Source organism: Sorex fumeus, unplaced genomic scaffold (assembly GCF_029834395.1).
Source record: "Sorex fumeus unplaced genomic scaffold, SorFum_2.1 ptg000047l, whole genome shotgun sequence".
NCBI lineage: Eukaryota > Metazoa > Chordata > Mammalia > Eulipotyphla > Soricidae > Sorex > Sorex fumeus.
This window is the reverse complement of record NW_026606104.1, coordinates 24,425,467-24,452,565: the sequence shown is the minus strand read 5'-3', so window position 1 is coordinate 24,452,565 and position 27,099 is coordinate 24,425,467. Positions and strand designations below refer to the sequence as shown.

Here is a 27,099-nt window from a genome sequence, read left to right as displayed (position 1 = left end):
ACCTACTGAAAGAAATCACTGGCAAATAGTAATGAATCACACCACAACTTTTCTCTGCATAGAAATTCGATGCTGAATTTGATGAAGACATTAAAAGATTCATCATATGCTTAAACAGGAAGAGAAACCATATTTAGTTTATTCATGTCCTCAGAAAACTAAGTTTGAATCTACATTTTCTATTGAGTACTTAAAATATGGCTGAATAATAAGATCTCTACCCTCAGAATATATAAGCAATACTCTTAGATGAGCAATAACTACCAGTAAGTGCTAATAAGCAGTAAGTATCAAAAGACACCATCTTCCAAATATTTGGTTTTGGTTTTTGGGTCATACCCAGTGCTTAGGGCTTACTCCTGGCTCAAGGATTACTCCTTGTGGGACCTGGGGGCGGGGGGGGGGGGGGGGTGGTTATATGTAGTGACAGAAATTGAACCCAAGACACTTACCTGCTGTACTAGACTTCCAACCCTCTTCAAAAGACATGGAGTAAAGCAAAGGGTGAAAAAGTGAATGCAACTTTTAGCCTAAAGTCACCCATTGATGCAGTAATTTAAGAAGTCCTTTTTTTCCCCCCCTTTATTTTTCGCTTTTGGACCACAACAGGCAATTCAGAGGCTGCTCCTGATTCTGTGTTCAGAAATTACTCCTGGCAGTGTTCAGGATGCTGGGGGATGAAACCAGGCCATCCATGTACAAGGCAACTGCCTAAGCCACTGTAACTATAGGTCCGGTCAGAAGAACATAGTCTTAATAAAGCAACTATCATTCAAATTCCAGATTTACATATATTCTGAGAATATTCCCATAACTATATTCTTACAGGTTTAGGATTATAAAATATCACAATTTAAATTATCAATAATGGGGCAGAGCCTGGCAAGCTCCCCGTGACGTATTCGGTATGCCAGACACAGTAACAACAAAGTCTCCAATGGAGACGTTACTGGGCCCGCTCGAGCAAATCGATGATCAACGGGAGGGCCTTTACTTTTACTTACTTTAATAAAAAATATGATTTTGTAGGAAAATGTTTTCTACTATCGATAACCATCAATGTATAAAGAGAGCATTTCTTGAATAGTTTATATTTCTAAGACATATGCTCTGATTTCTTGTATCTGCATAAATATGTATAGACACATACTATACACGCATAAATATCTTCACTTTTTAAAATATACGTAATATTAACAGTAAGAACTCAATCTCAAATCGAAAAAAAATTCACTTATAAAATACTTTTTATTTATTTATTTTTAGGCCACACCTGGCAATGCTCAGGGGTTACTTCTGGCTCCGCACTCAAGAATCACTCCTGGTGGTGCTCAGGGGAACTATACTGGATGCAAGGGATAAAACCCAGGTCTGCTGCATGCAAGGGAAGGTGCCATACCCATGAATTTTTTTAATTTTTTTAATCTATACCAAATGGACTTTATTTCAGGAAAATATTGAATTTATAAAGAAAATAAGTAAAAAATTTCAGATAAAATACCTCAACCACAGTATTAAGATACTATTCATAAATGAGAGAAAATATTCAGGAAAAAGACCTATGCTAAAGAGATCATATCACAATATATAATTCTGAACTATTTGTATAATGCATGGCAAAAGAGAGTATTATGTTTCATAACCAAGACTTGGTACGGTGATCTGCTATACGCCAGGATCCGGCAACTGTCACATCAAAAACATCATAATTATTTCTCAAATCGGTCTCTATAATCTGTTACACTGATTCAAATGCCTATTGCATTTTAGTAAAAATTATATATATATACATATATATATATTTACACACACACACATATATATCTGTCTTCTATTGTTGCTGATCATGGTATTTATAAGTACTGGTAACAATTTATTTGGGGACACACCAAAAGATCTTTAAATGTTATGTTAAATGTTATGTTATGTTAAAGATCACACTGGGATCAACTGCATTAAAAACCTTAATTAAAACCTGTCTTAAATATGGTGGGCTAGAGCGATAGCACAGCAGGTAGGGCATTTGCTTTGCATGTGGCCGGGTCGGCCAACCCACGTTCGATTCCTCCGCCCCTCTTGTAGAGACCAGCAAGCTACTGAGATTATCTTGCCCACACGGCAAAGCCTGGCAAGCTACCCATGCCGTATTCAATATGCCAAACACAATTAACAATTAGTCTCACAATGGAGATGTTACTGGGTCCACTTGAGCACATCGATGAACAATGGGAGGGCAGTGCTACAGTGCTTAAATATGGTATATTTCTCTGGCCGACAATTCATTTCTGTTATTGCCCAGAATACTTCAAAAAAAGTTAAGTAAAATAACACTTAATTTGTTTTTATTTTTAAAACTAATTTAATCACAAAGACTGAGAGGTGAAAATATTTTAAGATTATCTTCTAATTTATAATCAAGGAATCCTCTCTAGGGCTGGAGAGAGAGTACAGCAGGTAGTGGCACTTGTCTTGATCACAGCCAATCCCGAGTTCAAACCCTGGCACCCCTGCGCCTGCCAGCCAAGAACAGAGCCAGGAGTAAGCCCCTAAGCAGAGTCAGATATGACCCAAAACAAAAACAAAAACAAAAGCAGAGAGGAAAAAAAAAATCAAAGGAAAAGTTCTCACATATGTAAGCTACATTTGCAAATGAAACATACTAAATACAATTTATAGTTTGCCATCATAGCAATACTTACTACTTAAAGTCACAAAAGTCAAAGATAATGCATAAAGCATATTTTTAAATAAAAAATTTTAATGGGTAATTAAATATACTAATGTAAAAATATATCTGTTGTCATTTTTTTTTTCAGAAGTTCAAGGAATTTTTTACTTAAGCAACAACAATTTCACAGTGAAGTAGAATTATCTGTCTTACATTTTTGGTACATAAAGTCAATTCAAAAATAGTTTTGAGTTACTTCAATTGACATATAGAATACTAGGTGTTGAAGGATACCAAGATGGCAACATCTGGGATGGAAAGAAGACCGGCAGGGCATTGGAGACCATCATTTATTTTTCTTATCTAATCTCTAAGCACCCATTAATTGTTCTATAATGTCCCAGAAAGTATATCTTATAGAGCTCTGCTGCTATAAATCCCAGTTTATAGTTAACAATTAAAGAAGTTTTCATTTTATGAATGAACTCAAATAGTATGAAACTTGTTAAAAACAAAAGTACCACATGTCATCTCCACATATCAATTCAGATGATTGAAAATACCAAAGTAGAAAACCATATTCAGTGAAATGAGCAATAAGGTTGATGTCTGTTTTGGGGGCTTTTTTTAAGAGTTGAGAAAAGTCACTGCATTAAACCTAAAATTTTAGCTAAAGCATTCATCTTAGTTGCAATAAAAATTCTATAGACATTTTATAATAGATACTAAAAACTTGGGGAATAATAAACAAAGCAGAATTCATGGTTACCATATTTACACATACTCTTTGTTGTGTTTCAGTGCCACATGATCTGATTCAAAGTAATAAACATCAGGATCTTCATCTTCCTCCTCTGTAATATGCGGATTGGCACTTTCTTTGGCAGATGGAAAATGTCCAATACTGAGTCTTGTCTCTGAGGATGGCTTGCTTAGTCCTTCACTCCCATAATTTTCAGAGTCACAACATACTCCTTTTTCTTTCTGAGAAAATTCATCAGGATTTATGAGAGGCTTGCTTATATTATCACTAGCAGTTGCATTTGTTTCATTGGAACTAAGATTATTCTCCTCAAACTGTCCATTTTCTCTGCAAGGAGAACTACTTTTAGTGGGACTACCTCTGGAAGGAGCAGCCCTTCGTGGTGAAGTTCTCAGAGTATAACGATGTTCTTGAGGTTCTGATAAAGACATCATCTGAGCTGAAACACAGTCTAGGGCAGAAGATGGTTCTGCTTCTCCAGAGACCGGCATACTTTCAAGACTTGAGTCCAGGTTGTTGTTGGTGTTTTCATTACACTGCTCTTTTGAGGCACTGCTATCTCCCACCACATCTACTTCCTCCTCAGAATCCCTTACAGATGACTGAATTTCAGAAATGGGACCTTTAGCTGGCTCAGTTGTCAGTTGATTAGCATGTTCCACAGGCAGGCAAGTAGTTACTATTTTGTGGTCCTCCAATTTGACCTGTACTTCTGAATCTGTGCAAAGCACGTTATGGTCTATGTAACTGTCCTCCTTCCTACTATCAAGGAACACTGATGCATGGGTTTCGGAATCCCCATTTTCAGCTACTGATTTTTCCTGCAACACATAGGAACCAGTGCTATTTTGTTTAGTGTTCCCATCAGGCTGACAGTCATCACAGTTTATAACAGCTGAATCACTGTCCTCAACACCATTGACGGCTAAATAGCCTGTGAGTTCTTCAACTACTGCAGAATTAAATGGCCCTTCCTCACTGGCATTCACCTTTTTAATTTCCCTTTTCTCACAATCATCCAGTATAAGACATCGACAAGCTCGTTTAGTCCCTTGAAAATCTGCATCATTGTCCACTACTGTACTCCTCTGTTCTACCGACTCCTTGTCTGATTTTACAGGTGAATCTTCTTCTGAACTGTTTGTTGCGTCAGATCTAAGGCAACGTTTAATTCTTTTTAAAACTGGTGAAACAGGTTCTGTTTGCCTTCTCTCACAATTTTCTACAGGCTGCCTTTCTATGTTATCCTTTTCTGAAGAAGAAAGTCCTCTTTTCCTAGGGCTTACCCATGATTCTCGAGTACTTTGCTGTTTTAAATCAGTAGTTCTCCCATTATTATTTCCTTTCTGAATTTGCACAGGCTCTGGTCTCTTCTTTGGTGATCTTGATCTTACTTGAGAATGAGAAGAGATTTCTTCAGGGTGAGCAATGCTACGGTTTCTTAAAGTTCTACCACAAAAAGATTCATCCAAGCCGTTTAACCCCACTGTTGATCTTGTAACACGAGTAGATCGGGAAGCAGCCATACTATGGCAAGTCCCTACAATACGGTCATCATGATCCACTCATTGGGAAACCTTCAAAAATGTAAACAAAATAATGAGAAAAAGGTAATAGTTAATATATCTAAAACAAAAGTTGAATGCTATAAATTTTAATCCAAGTACAGCCTATTAATAAGTGACATGTAATTTCTTTTTCAGCATTTCCAAAAAAGATACTATTAACGGCTAAGATTTTTATGTTTCAATACTATATGCTTTAAGTACATTAACTTTTAAGTCTTAAAAACAACTACTACAGGTACTATCATAACCCTTGTTTTACAAATGAAGTGACTGAGACACAGTTTACCTATCCCAACTCACACAACAAATTAAGTGGCAAGGCATGGGACACTTAATCCGCTTCTCTGTATCTGCCTCACAGACCCTAAGACACAAAGACTGAAGAAAAAAATGTTTCTCAAAGACAGGACTTAATTTTGGTGACTTAAATAATAATCTTGAATCTATCATAAAAATTATCCCAATTGTTTCTCATGTTCTCTTAGAAAACTCTTGGGAGGGAGGCAAAAAGACAACTTTTTAATTGGCTCTTATGTGAATTAAAATGAATTTCATTTTAACAAATACCATGAAAAGTCCTTTGATAGCAATCTAAGTAACTTCTAAAATTTTGTCTGCGGTAAAATTTTTTGAAAGTAAGCAGCCAGAAAGAAATCACAATCCTAGCTTGTACTGGCTAAGAGCAAAACAGAAGAAGCAGGTCTTTAGAAGTATAAAATTAGAAATTAGAAAGCGATAGGACACCTTCTAAGGAGCAGAGGAAACAGGACAGAAGCTCCCAAGCAAACACATTTATCTAGCATAAAAACATATTTCTATCCTTTCCCTTTTTTTAGCTTCTATGTATTTATGCACACCACAGTTTTAATTCATGCTAGGAGAATTTTTTTTTCTCTTTGGGCCTCACCAGCAATGCACAGGGGTTATTCCTGGCTCTGCGCTCAGGAATTACCCCTGGCGGTGCTCAGGGGACCATATGGGATGCTGGGAATTGAACCTGGGTTGGCCGCGTGCAAGGCAAATGCCCTACCCGCTGTGCTATTGCTCTAGCCCCTAGGATAATTTTTTTTTTTGCTTTTTGGGTCACACCTGGCAATGCACAGGGGTTACTCCTGGCTCTGCACTCAGGAGACCATATGGGATGCTGGGAATCGAACCCGGGTTGGCCGCATGCAAGGCAAACGCCTTACCCGCTGTGCTATCTCTCCAGCCCCAGGATAAATTTTTAAGGTGCATACTTGGTATTAAGACAGAAATTTGAGGGCCAGGAGGCCAGAACAAAAATACAGTGGGTACTTGTCGTGCACATGGCAGAACCTGAGTTTGATCCCTGGCATCCCATGTGGTCCATTGATCCCCACCGGGAGTGATCCATGAGCACAGAGCAAGAACTAATTCCTGAATCCGCTGGATATGAGCCCCCCGCCCCCCAAAAAAGAAAGAAAATTCTGAGGGTCAAAGCCATAGTATAGTTGGTAGGGTGCATGCCTCACATACTGTTCTCTGCTGATCCTGGAATTATATATGGTAGAGACCATATGTTTATACTCTAGCACCTCCAGGAGTGATCCCTGAGCCGGAAGTCCTGAGAATCATCAGGTGTGCCCCTCCTCAAAAAAAAAAAAAGGGAGGGTGGGAAGGGAATGGAGGAAGGAAGGGAGGGAGGGAGGGAGGGAGGGAGGGAGGGAGGGAGGGAGGGAGGGACGAATTTGAAGAAATTCTAAAACAAAAATCTATTTGGGTAAACTAAGTGATACTGAGTGGTATTTCCCAAACGTTCTTCCATCAAGCAGAATAAAGGAGGATTAATATTTTAAGTATCCATTCATTCCCTGCTGAGCACAGATCGAGGTGTAAGCCCTGAGCACCGACTAGTAAGCCCCAAACCAGTAAGAATTATAATAAACAATCTAGAGGCCAGGGAGATAGTACAGCAGCTAAGGCACTTGCCTTGCATGCACCCAAACAAGGTTCAGCACCACATACATTGTGGTACCACCAGAGGTGATTCCTGAACCAGAACCAGAAGTTAGGCCTGAGAACAGCTAGTCTAGGACCCAACACCCACGACAACAAAATTTACAATCTTGTAAGACTCACAAACCCTGCCTAGATTAAAATGTAACAACCTGAACTTCCAACTACCAAAAGAATTAAAAAAAAAAAAACTTGTTTTTCAAAAAAACCTTAAATTTGTTTTTCAAAAAACATGAAACTAGAACAATGGGAGCCAGAGCAATAGAGAGCAGGTAGGGTATTTGCCTTGCACACAGCTGACCTGGGTTCAATCCCCGGAATCCCATATGGTCCCTAGAGCATAGTCAGGAGTTAATTCCTTAGTCAAAGCCAGGAGTAACCCAAAAAAGCAAAAAACAAAAAAACTGAAAAATATTGAAATTTGTTTCAAACCAGTGACAGTCCAAAGAGCTATGCATGAGACCTAGGTTTCAGCACTACATGGTCTCCTAAAAACCTCCAGGAGCGAACCCTGGAGCACAGAGCTGGAAGCAACCTCTAGCATGGCCCAAAAATCAAAAGAAAAAAAAATCTATTTGTTTAATGTAACTAGGAGCACTCAATGTGAAGGTTCACTAATTTTGAAACATTAGATACTTATGTAAACATACAAAGAAAATATAATTTGTGTGTAAATTTTTTTTTAAATTTTGGGGCCACACCTGGCAGCATACAGTTCTTGTCCAGCAGGACAAACCTCGATGGCCAAAGTGTGTATAAAGTCCATAGTCTTATCTCTCTGCTCTAAAAACAAACTTTTATAAGCTATCATTATTATAGCACACTATCCTCCCGTTGTTCATCGATTTGCTCGAGCGGGCCCAGTAACGTCTCCATTTTGAGACTTGATGTTACTGTGTTTGGCATATCGAATACGTCATGGGTAGCTTGCCAGGCTTTGCCGTGCGGGGGAGATACTCTCAACAGCTTGCCGGGCTCTCTGAGAGGGGCGGAGGAATCAAATCCGGCTCGGCCGGGCTGGCTGTGTGCACGGCAAACGCCCTACCTCTGTGCTATCGCTCCAGCCCTATTATAGCATTAAATTAATTAAAACAACTTTAATTATATTTTTAATTCACATCTCAAAATGATACTTGCAATAGGAATATTTTACAAGCACAGAAAACAATGTTAACCTTTATGTTTTAAAACATGATGCCACGACTACAGAGGCAGCACAGTGGCTATGGTTCTTGCTTTGCATGAGGCTGACCTAGGTTCATTCCCTGGCACTCCAAATTGTCCCCCAAGCTTTCCAGAAATAAGCCCTGAGCACTGCCAGTGGTAAGCCCTGATCATCACCAAAAACAAAAAGTTTAAAATAAAATATGATGCTAGAAAGATAGTACAGGGGATAAGGCATTGACTGGCCTTGCAAGCAGCTGACCCCAGTTCTCACTCCTGAGCACAGAGCCAAAAATAGCCCTGGAGTACCACCTGGTATGGAACAAAACCAATAAAAATAATAAAATTAAAATAATATGCAATTCCAGTTAAAGGTACAAAAACTTCAAATGCTTCAAGTAATAGGTATCCCAATCCTTCTCTTTCCACCCTAGTTTGAAGAAGAGTAAATTCTCTACCTCTTGTTATTCTTAATGTAATAAACAATTATTAGTACTCATGTGTACATTTATATCATAATAAACACCATATTTGAAAGTTCATTATTTCTTTACCACTCCAGTGATCAAAACTGACAGAAAAGTTAGGCCTTTCTTGGGGGGTGGGGAATGGGGTGGGAGGGGACAGAGCACTAGTACAGTGGGTAGGGTGTTTGCCTTGCACACAGCCCACCTAGATTCTATCCCCAGCACCCCATATGGACCCATGAGCAGGAGAGGAGTAATTCCTGGGCAAAGAGCCAGGAATAACCCCTGAGCACTGCCAGATGTGTCCCCCAAACCAACACCCCCCCAAAATAAAACGAAGTTAGGCCTTTCTTATTCCCTTATAAATTTTATTTCATTCAACAAGTACAGTGAAGATCAAGATTTAGAATTCTCAAATCCTTGCTATTGAGGTCTATTTAAAGAAAACCTGTTTCTTAACACAAACCTTTTGATACCTTAAACTCTTATAACCTCACAGCATAACCTATAAACCAGTACCACCTCCTATAAGGTCTGTCCAAAGCCTACCACATTAGTCAAATTCCCAGAACACTTTATATGCCTTTTAGATTTTTTTTTTCGCTTTTTTTTGGGTCACACCCGGCGATGCACAGGTGTTACTCCTGACTCTGCACTCAGGAGTTACTCCTGGTGGTGCTCAGGGGACCATATGGGATGCTGGAAATAGAATCCAGGTTGGCCGCGTACAAAGCAAACGTCCTATCCTCTGTGCTATCGCTCCAGCCCCCTGACTTTTAGATTTTGAGAACCATTACCTTAGACTACTTCAATCAGGCAAAATTCTATTTAAAGTCTAACGCTGCAATTTAGACCTATTCTAGTACATCTTTTAGTTCATTATTTGTTCCAAAAATACCATTTTGGCTCTGAAAGCACCAAATAGAGGACTATGGAAACCTCTTGGGCTTATGTACTTTCGAGTTAAAAATTGGTACAAATTCTAAAGACTGGAATTAAAAGGAAGTTTAACGTCCTCGTTGATGCTTTTTTTTTTCTGTTCTAATGATTTTCTTCATTTTTTTTCTATTTCAGATAGGCATATACAAAGGCACTTACTATAACTAATAAATTTATGCAAAATTCAGCTACAGTTTTAAAATGTGATTATCTCAAGCAACTCTCAAAGCTGTTCTTGCCATGAATAGTGAAATATTAAAAACTCAGGCCAGAGAGATAGTACAGCGGCTAAGATGATTGCCTTGCATGTTGGTCAACCAAGTTGGGTCCCAGGCATCCCAGATAGTCCCCTGAGTACCACCAGGAGTGATCCCTAAGCACAGAGCCAAAAGTAAACCCTGAGGCCCCAAAACAAAACAAAAAAATATTATAAACTTAAGCAGCAACTGTTTCATTTTAGCTATAGTAACTAAAGTAATTCATGGAGATATTTGGAGGGCAAAATTAGGATCCTGCTAAAAATTGTTGGGGAAATAAAAAGAAATTCATAATTCTATTTACAAAGAATTGCAGAAAGATACCCATGGCTAGTGAAAGAAATAGGAGGGCCATGGATATGGTTATAAAGTACATAGGAAGGGATTGCCTTGCACGCAGTCAACTCTGCGTTGTAAGTAGTGGACCAGTACTCACCCCTGTGATCCCACATGATCCCCCAGAATCTCAACAAGAGTGATACTGGAGCACGGCAGGATATGGTAAAAAAAAAAAAAAATAGAGGCACATGGTGAAAACCCTATGAATCTCAACAAGAGTGATACTGGAGCACGGCAGGATATGGTAAAAAAAAAAAAAATAGAGGCACATGGTGAAAACCCTATTCAATACCCAGTGGGACTAAAATTCAACACACTTGTTTTACAAATTAGAAAGGAAAGATTTAGAATGTTTGCATGAGCAAAAAGCCCAATATATAACTAAAATGTACTTTTCCCTACTACCCACCAATTAATAAACATGGAACTTTTTGAAACTGAAGAAAGAAAATGCAAGTGATCATGAAAATTAGACTGCCTAATCCTCTCCCATACCCATAAGTTTTCATTCTACTGCAGGATATAACTGAGAATAGCAAAACTTAGTGCAAGTCTATTCAGCCAGATAGATCCTAAATTCTACCTATAATTTTACAGATTGTAATTTTTATCTACCTTTTATCTACCCCCAAACTTTTATCTACCTTTACCTCAAATCTAACTACAGAATTCTGAAACACTCTGAAATAATATCAGGCATGATTCAGATCACAAATCTCCAGCTCCTATAATCCCATCTGCAGAATAAATAAGCAGGAATTGAAAGGGAAAATAAACATTAAGCTGAAAAGAACCACCAAATGAAACACTACTCCAACTATCAATTCTTCCCAAAGCAATGTCAAAAACGACACCTCACAGACACTGCCTATATAACCTTTTGTTCCTACTTTAATTACCAGAACAGAATACTTTATTTTGGGAACTGTACTAATAGTCCTCAATGTTCAAACAAATTATCTCTTATTGTAATATTTAACTTCACTAAGGGAAAAATTCTTAAGAAAGCAGTCATGCCTCCATGAAGATAAACAAAAGGAAGAGTCAAAGCAAGAACAAATGGCAAGAGTTAGTAACATGATTTTCCTATGTCTAGATTTTCCTAAGTCTGGATTACTTATTAATGGTTTAGACTATGCATGTCATAAAATTCTTTTAAGATACACATTTCTTTAGTTGTACCATTACTACTGCATATCTAAGTCGTACAGCAGTGCTCCTCAACTTGGGGCCATATGGGGTCCCTGTAGGCCCCCCATGATATTCCAAGGAAACCGGAGGTGAAAAATCATATAAATGGGGTCCACTGCATGAGACAAGGGGCCAATCATGGGACGTGGACCACAGCACAGAAAGGAAACAAAGTCAGAAAGAAACCATGGTCAAAAACAGGCTGAGAAACATTCATATATAGGTAGGAATGTGAAACCTGAAACCATCTACACAACCCAACCAAGTCTGAAAACTATATTTTTTATGTAAGGAGAGTTCTTTCTTCTCCATTAAGAGAGGGGGAAAAGATAACAAAGAAAGAGTGAGCTGAAAGGAAACACTTAAAAACCACAGGGGATCACGAATGGAGCTCAGGAGCAGAATGCAAAAGAAACAGAAGAAAGAGAAGTCAAGAAAGTTCATAATGCCTTGAATGAGAACTACCTAAGGTAGTATGAAAATGGATAAGGCTCTAAAGAACTTAATCACTTCACGGATTCCCATTAGCAGAAAAAAATTTTCATCCTTAATCTTTATAACTCCACATTCCTACAAATACCCAGCCAATCTAGACAACTTCCCATGAACCTAAGGGAGTATAGAAAAGTAGAACACCCCACACCTCAAGAAAAAGAAAAGAAAAATCAAACTATAATTATCTACACTACTGCAAAACTAAATAACTTACCTGTACAACCAAAGATCTATCATTGTGGAAAAATTATCTCTTTTCCTTATATTCTGAAGTAGTTGAAGCTATGATCTAGAATAGAGCTTAAACTTCAGGGTTTCAGAATCTCTGCTTCAGCCATGAAGAATACTAGAACTTCCTAAATTCCTTTCTTTAAAAAAAGTAAATAAAATAAATTAAAGAAGAAAATTACCTTATTCTATTAGAGTTAGCTTTTCCATAAAAAAATAAAGGATATTAGAGTATTTGTTTATAGTTAACATCTTTGGTAATTCTTGTAACGCTGTAGTCTCAGAGATACTATGAAATTGGAAAAAAAAAAAAACTCAGAAACCCACTGTATGACTGAAACCCAATCATGAACAGCTTCTTAACTGTGTATCTCATGGTGATTCAATTAAAAAGAGGGTAAAATTTTCAGAAACCACTAAAAGAAGTTTCTTGCTCAAAAAAACCTAAGTATACTAAATAAACTTAATATTTAATTTGAGTAGAATTAGTTTTTTTGAACAAAAGTTTATTTTGTGAACTCAAAACTGCTCTTGTTAGGGTTTCTCATTCAGAATTTTTAATTTCTTCCCACTTGAGCAAATAAACAACAGGAGGACAGTGCTACAGGACAGTGCTACTCTTAAAACTATGGGGATCTTCTGAATTTTAGACTTATGCAAAACTGAAAACTGAACCACAAAATAGTGCAGCCATGTATACCAACCAAACTGTCTATAAATCTAACATGACAGAATTTTTTTTTTAAATGGGGATGGGCCACTCCCAACCATGCTTGGAACATGGAGTGCATGTAGTGACAGGGATTGAATCTGAGGCACCTGCAAGCAAAGCAGGCACTACAGTCATTTGACTCAGGTCCCTACATAAAATCTTGCTGGCTACTAAAATATGACAAAATTCTATTTTTTTATTTTTAACAAGGACAAAAACAGCAAGGATTTTAATACTCATTTGGACCAATTCATTATTTATAACAAATTAATTGCATTCCATTTCTTGGACAGTCTGGGTACTTACATTAATTTTTTACTCTATAATGTTATTATAATAAAATGTACAACTAGCTACAGCAGTAGCTGTAAGCATCCATCCATAAAATAAGGAGGAACACCAGGAAAAAAACATTTTCATGATGGTAAGTATCACTTTATTATAAGCGTGTGTGTATTATGTATATATTATACATATATATGTATAATACATATATTATACAATGTTCTAAAGCAGACTTTTTTCAGTGATAAGTTATCATTTAAAAGCTAATGCAATTTCAAACTTTATAAACCTGAGTCACTAATAAAAATAAATTATGTTTTCAACCACTAATAGAGAAATAGGCTAATACCTATAAATGCAACTTCTCTCCAAATCTGCCTTGTAAAAAGTACAAGGTAATAAATAGCTCTAAATAAAACCACTCAATATTGCCTTAAAAAAGTTCTGGGGGCCAGGCCAGTGGCTGAGCACATTACTGAATATATGAGAATTTGTGATCAATCCCTGACACCATTACCTCCAAATGTTATATATTAATCTGAGGTGGGTGCAGAAAGAAAGCATAATACTACAAAAAGTAATCTTTAAAATATACTTTTTGGGGCCTGAGAGAAAGTACACTGGGTAAGGTGTTTGCCTTGCACACAGCCAAACTGGGTTCAATCCCCAGTACCACATACAGTCCCCCAAGCACTGCCAGGAGTAAAGGAGTAATTTCTGTGTGCAGAGTCAGGAGTAACCCCTGAGCATTGCTGGGTATGACCCCCCAACATACCTTAAAAAAAAAAAAAGGAAGAAAGAAAGATCTCTAATGAGTTTATATGAATACGTTCATTCTAGCACTATCACATTCCAGCCAGCCACATTACTACCCAATTTGGATAGTATTCGCTACAGAAATGTAATCTATTATGACATTTACCAGGCAAGAATATCTTAGTGTCATGAAAGAACTGATACTTACAGCTGAGTTGTACTAATATAGAGAATCATACAGAAATGTTTCTTAGAAGCCTGATATACTGAGAAAGAACTTTTATTCAATTATTTCTACAAACTAAAGCTCATCTGGGCTTAAGATTACATTATTTTCTTACCTTTTAAAATGAGTTTCGCCTAGTATCTGATTCCCAAGCGTCTGCATTTATTTGTCATCACTGTTAATATCCATGTTATATTAAGACTTCAGATATTAATTATTTATAGGGTTGTACTAGAACAACTTGATATCTGTGAAGGGAAATCACAATATAGTCACCATGGATATGTTACTGTTGATAGAGTTAAGGATAATACTAACATACACAGCACACTTCATTTCTCATGAATGTTGTTTGTTGTTGCCAGGCCACACCCAGCAGTGCTCGGGACCACAGGGGATGCTTGGGATCAAACCCACGTCGCCACATGCAATGCAAGCACTTCTGATCCAGCTCTAAATTGTTTTTATTTAGTTACAAAAATAAATATCTTAACTCACTGGAATGATTTACTTACAAATTCTACAGGTATTCAGAAAAATATTTCAAAACTTTTATTCTGAAGAAAAAATCTGAATTCCTCTCCTGACTATAAATATAAATGTGCCTCATTTTCCATAAGCCTATGATTTATCAGACATTAATAGAAAAGTACTTTTTTGTGTGTTGTACAATATTAGGGACTAAAAATGTCTAGAATGCTTAAAATTCAGTAAAGGGGCTAAAGAGATTAAGAGCATGATTTTCATTCAGGAGGCCCAGGTTCGACCCCCACGCACTGCGTGGTTCCTCAAACACTGGTAGGAGTGACCCCAAGAACCACAGAGTATGGCCCCAAAATAAAACAAAAATAAAGGTAAAGGTAAAGGCCCTCCCGTTGATCGTCGATTTGCTCGAGCGGGCCCAGTAACGTCTCCATTGGAGACTTTGTTGTTACTGTGTCTGGCATATCGAATACTCTCGGTAGCTTGCCGGGCTCTCCGAGAGGGGCGGAGGAATCGAACTCGGGTCGGCCATGTTGGCCGCTTATAAGGCGAACGCCCTACCCGTTGTGCTAAGGCAGCAAAGTAAGATCACAACTTTGCCTCAAATGAGACTTTCAAGCATTTGCTATCTTTGAAACAATATAATTTCCTTGATAAGATTTATGCCACTGTGACTAATTTATCAGTTACTTTTCAAACAGAAAACAAATGTGACAAAAACAAAGATGCAGCTATACAAATAAATCCATTAAAAGCTTTGTAAAAAACTTAGTTGTAGGTTATAAATCTGAGATACGCATCAATTGCTTATAACAGACCATTTCACCAGTCAGTGAAAATAACAAGTTCATGTCAAGAAAATTGAAGTCATGAAATTTGCCTATAAATGGATGGACATGGAGAGGATCATGCTGAGTGAAATAAGTCAGAAAGAAAGGGACAGACATAGAACAACTGCACTCACTTGTGGTATATAACATATATATGTGTGTGTGTGTGTGTGTATATATATATATATATAGTAGAAGAATAAAATCCACGGCCAGGGTAAACAGGGGTTAAGAGGACTGGTCAAAGGTTGAAACTAATCACAAGTGTGTGTGGGACTGAGGGTTGGTAAGACAGAAGAGATCGCTATGACAATAATAGCTAGGAATGATCACGCTGGACAAAATCTGAGGTTTAAAAGTAGGTAAGGGATATTCTCGATAAGCTTTCAGTATCAATATTGCAAACCAAAATGCCCAAAAAGGCGGAGGGAAGGGGGGGGGAGGGAGAGAGGGAGAGGAGGGAGGGACAGACAGACAGAGACAGACAGACAGAGAGGAAAAGTGGGGGTGGGGTGGGGGTGATGGGAAGGAACCACGGGAAACTTGTGCTGGATGACTAAAAATCAATCATGAACAGCTTTTTAATGCTCTATTCCAGGGATTCAATTAAAAAAAAATTTGGGGGGGGGGTCACACCGGCGATGCACAGGGGCTACTCCAGGCTCATGCACTCAGGAATCACTCCTGGCAGTGCTCGGGGGACCATATGGGATGCTGGGAATCGAACCTGGGTTGGCCGCGTGCAAGGCAAACGCCCTACCCGCTGTGCTATCACTCTAGCCCCAAAAAGTTTTTAAAAATTAAAATTTTTAAAAAATAAGTAACAAGCTCCAAAACAACAAACTATTCATTCAAAAACATCAAAGAGAGGTGGAGCAATATAGTACACAAGGTAGTGAGTTTGCCTTACATTCAGCTAACCAGGGTTTGATCCCCAGCATCCCAAATGGTCCCCTGAGCACCACCAGGAGTGATTCCTGAATGCAGAGCCAGGAGTAGAGTAACCCCTAAGCTCGCCGATTGTCACCCAGAGAGCCAAAAAGAAAAATAGAAGAAAGAATTGCATTCTACAATTCACTATAGTGTACCATTTTGTATTAACTTCAATACGAAAACAAATATAAGAGCAAAATTCTGCAGAGATGACGAAGTGAGGACTACACCTATTTAGAGAATAAATCTGTTATTGGTATTGTCAATCTGCTAGACCTTCTCACTAAAAAAGTCTTGTAAACAATAGAATAAATAGTAATTAAAAGCACTGGCACAGCGGGTATGGCTCTTGTATGCAGCTGACCTAGATTTGTTCTTGCTAGCCCACCAAAACTGATCCCTAAATGCACAGCCAGGACTTAGCCCTGAGCACAGGTACTGTGGCTCAAAATTTAAAAAAAAAAAAAAAAAAAAAAAAAAAAACACACTGATACTGGAGACAGTACGGCAGGTAGAGCATTTGCCCTGCAAGTGGCAAATCCAGGTTTGGTCCCTAGCAATATCTGTTCCCCCAAGCCCTGCCAGGAGTGATTTAAAAAAAAAGTTTTAATTTTTATACTGTGTTCTTATCTTCAAACACAAGAACAAAATCTCTAATGTTTTCAAATGTTGATATTTTAATGCCATAAAAATTGAACACACATCAAGCTAATCCTAAATTTTAAAAGTGCCACAATTTTTTCTGTTCCAACACATAAGTTAAACTACCTAAAACTCATATTCCTGACACTGCATTCCCCATTTCATTAAGCATACTAAATTTAAACATTCTGCAAGATGCTTTCTGAGCAGAGAACTACTTTGAATAATGATAAGCTATGATAGTTAACTTAGTAACTTATTCCAGAAATCTTTTTAATTAGCTATTTTAGGGGGTTGGAGACTGTAGCAGGCAAGGAGCTTGCTGTGAATGTGGCTAACCTGGGTTGGATCCCAGGCACCCCCATATGGTCCCCCAAACACTGCCAGGAGTAATTCCTGAGCACAGAGCCAGGAATAAGCCCTGAGTACCACTGGGTGTGGCACGCACGCACACATACACACACACACACACACACACACACACACACACAATTTTGTCTTTTATAAAGAATACAGAATGTAAAACAAACCATTTAAAGTCTATTTCTAAGGCTGCCTTTAATTCTTGCTACAGAGCTCTGTTTGTTTCCATGTACTAAAAAAAATCATTGACTATTCAAGAATGTAAAAGCAAATCCAAAAACCAATCTGATTAAAAAGAAATACTTTTTCTACTATTTGTAGTCTAACACTGGTACTACTGTGAAACAGACACACGAATCTCAGATTCACAGCACGTAAGAAATCGCTTTAAAAGCCTACAGAAACTTTACTAAAAAATAGCATCAGTTGTAGTGACATAGCAAAGTTATAAAATACACACACATCAAGTATGCAAGCAGAAGTCTAACCGAAGTCTAATCTGAATGCAGTCTAAACTATGACACTAAACCAAAGTGATGATATAGGGTTATGGGGTTAATGTACTTGCCTTGCACACAAGCTAACCGTGGTCAATCACAGGCACCATATATGGTTGGTCTCCAGAGTACTGCCAGGAGTTAAGTCCTGAGCGTAGCCAAAGTGACCACCCATTTTTAATAAATGATGACACTGAAATTTTACTATGTAAGAGAATTTCATAACAAAGTTTAACGTTGGGCTAAAGAAGTAGTACAGTGGATAGGACATTTGCCTTGCACGTAGCTGGCCTGAGATCAATCCACAGCCCTCCATATAATCCCCTAAGCACTGCTAGGAGTGATCCAGGTAACTGATTTTGTGCTCAATCCTAAATCCTGAGCAAAGCCAGATGTGCCCACTCTCCAGCAAAAACAAACAAAAAAAAGACAATATATTCATTAAGTTAGTGCCAAATGCATCAGTTTGTTGTAAGTAAAACTTTTCAATATATGCAATATGTTTTATTTTTAAATAATTCTGAGAGAACTGGAGCGAGAGCACAGCGGGTAGGACATTTGCCTTGCACGCGGCCAACCCGGGTTCGATTCCTCCATCCCTCTTGGAGAGTCCGGCAAGCTACTGAGAGTATCCCGCCCTCATGGCAAAGCCTGGCAAGCTCCCTGTGGCATATTCGATATGCCAAAATCAGTAAATAACAATTCTCACAATGGAGACGTCTCTGGTGTCCGCTCGAGCAAATCAATGAACCTCAGGAGGACAGTGCTAACAGTGCTCTAATTTTGAGAGAGCAGAAAAGCAGTTCAGTGATAGAATGTTAAGTCCTGGGTTCTATCCCTGGAATCAATCAATAAAACAAAAGAGAGAATTCTAAGTTACTTGTGGAAAAACACTAAATAGGGTCAGAGACATAGTTCAGGGACTAAGGCACAAAGGGCCCTGCCCCAGCTTGGATGATGGACACCACATATGGCCCATTAAAGAAATGCCAGGAATGTCCGGCAAGCACTGAGCCTGGAGTGGCCCCTGAGAATCAATGGGTGTGGCCCCTCCTCCATGGGGCGGGGGGGGGGGGGGGAGGTGACTGTTAAGTCCTCAAAGAAAATAAAATTATTTTTCAAATACTAATTCCTGAACCCTCAACTAACTGACTATGCCTTATTTCCAGTACCTTTCTAACTTGGCTATTTGAAGATGGCCTCTGGAACCACATGAGTGAGTTTCTCAGCCTTGCTGGACACTTCCTTCCATGTGTTCACCAAAGGTTGCACTTCCTGACCACATTGCTCACACACCCTTTTTGTAGTTGTGGTGCTCACTAGGGATCATCTTTCCTTTTTGCAGTGTTTATACACATAACTTCAGTATGGCTGGAAATCATTTGTGGCACTGGGGATCACTGAACAGCAAAGTTCACTGCTATCAACTCGGAGATGACTGACAGCCCAAACAGCAGAGCTGCCAGGGCCACACTCTCAGCACACAAGGGACAGTAAAAGTTGAACTCATGACCATATGCAGCAAGTCAGAGATTCCAAGTCCGTGCGCTAATATTCCTCCTTCCTACACACACCCTAAGAATAACCTTTTAAATTCTCTTCCATCTACCACCCAAACATTTCTTCCCATATGCCAATATCCATCTAGTCATACATATTTTGACTCAGCAGGCAGTTTATCTTTAATGATGTCATAGCACAAAAGTAAACAGTATTTGATTTGCTTTATTTTTAGTTCAAAGTAAACTCTAGGGCTGGAGAGAAAGTTCAAAGGGCTGGATTGTAGACTTTGCATGCCTTTTCCCCAGGTTTGATTCCCGGCACTATTATTCACCAGGAGAAATATCTGAGCACCAAGCCCCAAGCACTGCAGTCTGTGGCCCACAAAGAAAAAGGAGAAAGAAAAATTTGGACCAGAGAGATAGTACAACAGATAGGGCATTTGCCTAGCATGTGACCTACCTAGGTTCAGTTCCCAGCATCTCATATGGTCCCCCCACAAGAGCCCTCTAGAAGTGACTCCTCAGTGCATTGTCAGGAGTAACCCCCCACACCAAGCATTTCTGTGTATGACCCAAAAACAGTAACAACAAAAATCTAACAAAGTATACTTTTTAGTAAAAATTTATAGTCTTCCATTTTAGAAACAGAAAATTTCAGGCTGATTCTTAGAATATGAAAGATCACCAAAATTATCATTGATGATTCACAGTGAAGCAAAAGTGAGCAGGGGAGGGTGATATAAACAATGAGAATGGGTTTTTGGATAGAAACTCAAAAAACAGAAGCAAGAAAGTAGTAAATAGTGGGTAAGACAATTATCTTGTAGGTAGTTGACCCGGGTTCAATCCCCGGCATCCTATATGATCTCCCAAGAAATGCCAGGAGTAATTCCTGAGTGTAGAGGCAGGAGCAACCCCTGAGCACTGCTGGGTGTGGTCCAAAAATCAAAAATCAAACCAAAGAAAGAAACTCAAAAAACAGTAGTGCCCATGTACCACTGTATTAAACATCTTAACAAAGAATTTTCAAAGACTGGAGCTAGACCAATAGGACAGTGAGTGGAGCACTTGCCTTGCAAGCAGCCGACCGGGGTTCAATCCCCACCATCCCACGTGGTTCCTTAAGTACTACCAGAAGTAGAAGTGATTCTGAGAGCAGAGCCAGGATAAACTCCTGAGAATCACCAGGTATGGTCCAAAAACAAACAAGCAAGCAAAAAGAACTCTCAAAGATTGAACAAAATTCTCAAAAAAGAAACATAAAGAATAAAACTGTGTATTAAGGCTCCTGGGTCCCAAAAAACTGTCCCTAGTGAACTGATTAAAATATAAAAAACATATTCTATATTCCATAAGGCTAGATTTACCCTTTAAAAAAATTCCATTAACTTGTGCCATCCCTGCAGGCGGGGAGGGGGAGGAGGGAGAAGAGGTTGAAAGGTTGTTTCTGTGCATTTTTATGTCTTGATTGCTTTTGGGCCACACCTAGTGGTACTCAGGGCTTAATCCTAGCTCTGTGCTCAGGGATCACTCCTGGCAGGGCTCAGGGGACAATATGGTGTGCCAAGGATTGAGCTCAGGTTGGCAGCATGCAAGCCAAGTGTTCTACCCACTATACTCTTATCTCTGGCCTCTCTGGTACTCTGATTTTAAAAAATAAAAACTTATTGAATTGGTCTTCAAGTTTTTTAATTTTCTTTCAATTAAATACAGTAAATTGAAACCAATAGTTAAACATTTGAAAACTACGTATTAAAAAAGATTTATCAAGCTGTCATTTCTAAATATTTATTAATTCTACTTCAATTATATTAAAGGGGATTCAAAACAAAGTTAAAAACATAAGTGAATATAAAACATGAATTAAGCTCGAAAGACTTTTAAAACAATGTTTCTATAAGCTATGAGCTCATTAACCACTGAGACTATTTCCCATATTTTCCTATGAATTTTAAAGCTATAAGGTGGTTTATATGTAATTATTCTTTATTTTTTTTCTTTTTGGGTCACACCCGGTGATGCACAGGAGTTACTCTTGGCTCATGCACTCAAGAATCACTCCTAGCGGTACTCAGGGGACCATAGGGATGCTAGGGATCAAACCTAGGTCGGCCACATGCAAGGCAAGTGCCCCACCCGCTCTACTATCGCTCCAGCCCCAATATAATTATTCTTATCAAAATATTTTATTCAAGCCTGTGTCAATGAATTTAGAGAGCAAAATAATGAACTTTCTGTTCAGATTTAAAGAGCACTGGGGGGGGGGCGCGGAGCAATAGTACAGCAGGTAGGGTGTTTGCCTTGCATGCAGCCAATCAGGGTTCGATACCCAGCATCAGTCCCCCAAGCACTGCTAGGAGTAATTCCTGAGTGCAGAGGCAGGAACAACCCCTGAGCATTGCTGGGTGTGACCCAAAAAACAAAACAAACAAAAAAAGGAGCACTAGGGAAAATTAAAGGGGAAAAAAAAAAACTTATGAGCTGGATTAAAGTCTGGCAAACTGTTAAGATATTCATCAACAGCTATATTAACTCCATGATGAAAATAATTTCCAAGCTGTAGACAAAATTCATAAATCCTAACTTATTTTCCTAATGGTTTACAAATCAAAATCAAATTTTCACAGATAACATCAGTAAAAACTCGTTTAGTTGCAAATATAATCACTCCATGACTACTGCCTTTTAAAAATGGATTTTTAGGGGTTGGAGAGAAAGTCCAGCAGGTAGGGAGCTTGCCTTGCATACAACAGACTTGGATCCCAGCACCCCATGGGATTCCCAGAGCCTGCCAGGCATATCACATGATCCCTGGGAGCAACGTCTCTCCCTACCTTACCTTGCCAACAGAATGCATTAGTTAAAAAGGAAATGTCAATATAGTTCTCCACCTTTCTTCTGAACACGAGGTTATTTCTATTTATTGAAAGCATTAAAAACTACACCTGGAGATATCTAAGGATGGCTATTTTTTCATTTCTAAGTCTTTTGATTTTTTCCCCTTGGATCTAGTCACCAGTTTTGCAGTAAGCACCTTAAAACTAGAGAATAAAGGTAATTTTATTACTCTTTCCAGAGGCAAAAATCTAGTTTGTCAACTTAGTCAGACTCAAGAAGTCTAATGCTTCGTAAACAACCATTAACTGTGCTTAATTATATATCAACAGAACATGTTTCTTTCTGTGCAAGTTCTGGCCTATTGAGCAAATTAAAGAAAGCTGGGAAGGCAGGCATAGAAAACACATGAAAACAATAAAAAAAAAAACACACAAAACCTGGTCATTGAAACATTCTGTAAACATGGATCAAAGGTGGTTTACATATATAGTGTAAATACCCTTACACTTATTTGAAAGCCTTTTCTTAGAAACTTATTTTCCTCCTTTTAAATCTGAGGTGGGGGCAACATCCAGTGATAATTAGTGATTACTCCTGCTTCTGACTTCAGGAATTACTCCTGTCAGTGCTTGGGGGACCATATGGGATTCCAGAGATCAAACTCGGTCATCCCTGTGTAAGGCAAGCACCCTACCTGCTGTAATTTATCTCTCCAGCTACTATAATTATTTCTTTAAAACTGTTTTTCTTTGGCCAGTTTTTCTGCTTGCTTCCATTAAAATACTAATTAAATCCTTGGTTTGGGGCACAAAACAAAACAAAATAAACTTAGGACCAAGAGATATGGCTTAAGTAGGAGAACACGTGCCATATTTAAGGTCCGGAATTCAATCCTCAGGCACCAAATGCCTCCCCCCACTACCCCGGCCCCCCCAAAAGTTATGGTTCCCAAAACAAAAATACTGGGGCAGGTCAAGCAAAAAAAAAAAAACCACAAAAACAGTGGGTAGGGAACTTGCCTTACATGAGGCAAACCCAGGTTCAATCTCAAGCATCGTATATGGTCCCCCAAGCACCATCAGGATTGATTCCTGAGTGCAGAGCCAAAAGAAGTCCAGAAGCTGGGTGTGCACTCCCTCCCCCACCCATTAAAAAAAAAAAACCAAAGTGATAGCAGAAAAATCTTAACTACTCTACTGATAACTGTGCTTTTAAAAAACAAAGACCTTGCCCATTATACCCTCACAAGTAGACAAGCTAGGTATTATGTTCATTTCCTATTTATGGCAAGCAATTCAAGAAATGCCTATAATCACAGAACTAAAGAAGCCAGAACTAGAACCTAGAAATAGAAACTAGAAATGGAGGCTGGAAATCCATTGTAGACAGTAGACACTACTGTCTACAGTTTCTACTGTCTACATTAGATTTTGATCCAAAGAGCAAGATGTGGCTCTCTGCACTATGGCAAAACACACATAAATAAAAAACTCCTTTGAGGCCGAAAAAATTATGCCTGAAAAATAAATAACACATGATCGTTATTGATAATTCCTTCCAGTGGCTTTCAACATTCAAGTTCTCCATAAGCTAAAACATATAGATTTACTTGTATCAATAGTTTAATACTATGTATAAAAAATCAGTGAGAACAGTTCATTGGTGACCAAAAGATACAGGAACAGATAGATCTATTACTGTTTTCCACAGAGTGTCTCTTGTTTAAAGAATAGTATCATATAACAGAGGAAAATTCTGAAAAAATACTTCTCTGCAAGTCAACTCAATCTCTGCTGCAAAGCTCTTCCCTGGTCTTTGTTCATAAAAAGGGAAAGAATATCCATCTATCTACGGAAAGACGTGAAGCCTGAACACAAAGCAGTGCATTAGGCTCCGATACTGAACGCACCTAGTAGAGTATTTACGATTACTATTTTCTCTCAGGATAAAAAATGTAAAGATATTTTTCCGCCCAGAATTACCTTTACCTTATTATTTCTAAAAGTTTAACAATGATTTTATTTTTTTAAGCCAAATAGACTATGAACAACATGACTACCTGATTTATAGCATAGGTGAAACTGCAGTACAGGGAGGGAAGGAGGGGTTTTCAATTAATTACACCAGATCAACCACCTATCTATATGGAATAAAATGCTTTTTGAATACTAAAAATTACATGCCATACACACATATCAATTCAGACAAACTGCACACCTGAATGTAAAAGGTAAAAATAAAATTTTGAGGAAAAAACAGGAGAACACAACTTGTTGGAGTACGCCAATTATTTGCTTAAGCAATTCACAAAAAAGCATTATTTGAAAAAATGGCTGAGTTGGGCTACACGATGATTTAGAATTTCTGTTCAGCAAGATACCATTAGGAAAACGCAATAGGGAGCTGGAGAGATAGTACAGCAGATGCTTGCCTTGTATGAGGCTGATCCAGGTTCGAACCCTGGCACCCCTTGTGGTCTCTTGAACCCAACAGGAGCGATTCCTGAGTGCAGAGCCAGGAGTATACCCTGAGCATTGCCAGGTATGGGGAGGGAGGGAGGGAAGGAGGGAGGAAGGGAGGACGTGAGATGGGAATACACAAAGTGCATGGGTAGTTATTTGTAGAGTATATTTCAATCAAAAAAATTTTTTAACATTGCTATAAAGCAGTAAGAATATTTTCTTTGGGCAAAGACTTGACCACACAATTAACTCAAACTAAAAAGGACTAGTAAGAGAAATATGACACTTCATTCAAGCATTGTTTACAATGCACACACAGGAAGAAATTACCAGAATCAAGAGAAAATTTGTCATGTCATCACGCTTTCCCACTAAATTCCCTCATCATTCTGTACTTTTATTTCTGTAATACCCTTCTCCCAATCAATGTTAATCAAGACATTTATCAGCATGTTATAAACAATATCTAATTTGAACATTACAAATTAAATCTCACTTTATATCTAAACCATTTTTGAGGATTTTTCATGAAAAATTTGTTTAGTCTCAATCCAGTAAAGGGAGAGAAAGAGAAAAAAAAACCAACCCTTATATAACTGCTCATTTCCCTGGAAAGTTAGCATTCATTTCATCAGACAATGTTATATGAACTTCTATAAATTAAAAACTGTAGAGATTCACATTTCAAACTTATCACACAAATACAGAAAATATTATTTTATGTAACCAGATATCATAAGCAAAACTCCATGATGCTGCTGGGTCTCAATGGCATCTACAGGAAATCTGGCTCCATGAAAAAGGAAACAAAAGTGAAAATAAACAAATGAGACAACTGTCACTGTCACTGTCCTCCGTTGTTCATCGATTTGCTTGAGCAGGCCCAGTAACGTCTCCATTGTGACAATTGTTACTGTGTTTGGCATATCGAATACGTCATGGGTAGCTTGCCAGGCTTGGCCATGCAGGCGAGATACTATAGGTAGCTTGCCAGGCTCTCCGAGAGGGGTGGAGGAATCGAACCTGGCTCGGACGGGCTGGCTGTGGGCAAGGCAAACACCCCACCACTGTGCTATCACTCCAGCCCAAATGAGACAACTTAAAACTAAAAAGCTTCTGCAGAGCAAAATAAACTATAATTAAAATAACAACCAAAAAAATCCCTACAAATTAAAATATCTTCATACCATCTGATAAAAAGGCTAACATTAAAAAAACACGAAACATAAAACAATGAAAGGGCTGGAGCAATCGTACAGTGGGTACAAGAAATACTACACTTGCCTTGCATGCAGTCAACCCAGGTTCAATCCTTGTCACCACATATGGACCCTCAAGCCCTGCCAGGAGTGATCCCTAAGCACAAAACCATAAGGAACCCCTAACCACAGCCAGGGATGGTCCAAGAACAAAAAGAAAAAAGAAAAAATATGAAGCAGCTTAACTACCTTGTTCAGCACACTGTTCTAATTATCCTCAAAATTCTTCAAACAGTACGTATGTACAAAAAATAGGTTTTTTAAAGATCATCCTTGTGAGGGACTCAAATCAAAATAAATCCTTGAGTAGTTTTCCAGCAACCTCCCAAAAAAACTCTGTGATTGTCAATATCATCCTTGAACAAATGTTTCTCTTAAATTACCTTCTTTCTCTCTTCATTTCCTTATAAGATTATAAATAGACATGTGAATGGAAAAAAGTTTCCTAGGCCTAAACACAATCACCCACTTCATTTTAAGTTCTATTAATCAAGAAAATTGATTTGAGTAGACAGACATTAAGAGACAGAATACCAATACATTTTGCAAATTGGGTTTTTTAGGAGGGTCTCCTAAGCATCGCTCAGGAGGTCTTCAGGCCAAGGACACTCCACTAGGTCTGAACTATGCAAGGCTGCATGATTTAACACTATGCTAAGCAGTGCTAGGGACCAAAATGGACCACAGATGGCAGCCTAGAATTGGTGGAGTTGGGGGAAAAACACATGGTGGTGCCAGGGGTCAAACTCGGGGTTCGACACATGCCAGGCACGTGAACAAAAAAACCCTGAGCAATCTTCTCAGTCCCTTTCTGCAGTTCCTTAAAAGGTAAAAGAAGACAGGTGGCATCGAGATAATACAATGGGATTAAGGCACTAGTCTTACAAATGGCCAAACCTGGCTCAATCCCCAGTACTCATTCTGGTTCCCAGTGCACAACCAAACGTGATCCCTGAGCACTGAGTCCCATAATGTTACTGGCTGACACCGCTAAATCAAATAAATAAAAGAAATAAAAAGAGGGGCCAAGGAAATGGTACAGTGGGTAGGGTGTTTGCCTGAAGGCAGTGAACCTGGGTTCAATCCCCAGAATGCGGTATGGACTCCCAAGCGGCACCAGGAATAATTCCTGTGCACAGAGACAGGAGTAACCTCTGAGCAATGCCAGGTGTGGCCTAAAAACCAAAAGATTTACAAAGTAAACAGAGACTGGTGGAATAAAGTTTATAAGTACGTTTACTAAACTGTAGTATGG

The 27,099-nt window shown here is 38.6% G+C and overlaps 1 protein-coding gene across 8 annotated transcripts in view; it reads right to left on the bottom strand.

Moving 5' to 3' along the window:
* The window catches only part of ZZZ3 (zinc finger ZZ-type containing 3), a 64,878-nt gene that overhangs the window by 27,148 nt on the left and 10,631 nt on the right, over positions 1-27,099 (bottom strand). For 2 of the 8 annotated variants that reach the window (XM_056123742.1, XM_056123747.1), the window contains exons 1-3: positions 14,151-14,285; positions 12,043-12,196; positions 3,453-5,008 (exon numbers count right to left, since the gene is read on the bottom strand). In XM_056123742.1, the coding sequence (XP_055979717.1) occupies positions 3,453-4,957 (1,505 nt within the window). In that variant the 5' untranslated portion in view covers positions 4,958-5,008; positions 12,043-12,196; positions 14,151-14,285. Of the gene's footprint in view, positions 1-3,452; positions 5,009-12,042; positions 12,197-14,137; positions 14,286-27,099 lie in introns of those variants that run through there. The other 6 variants (XM_056123744.1, XM_056123745.1, XM_056123743.1 and 3 more) reach the window with 5 other exon arrangements.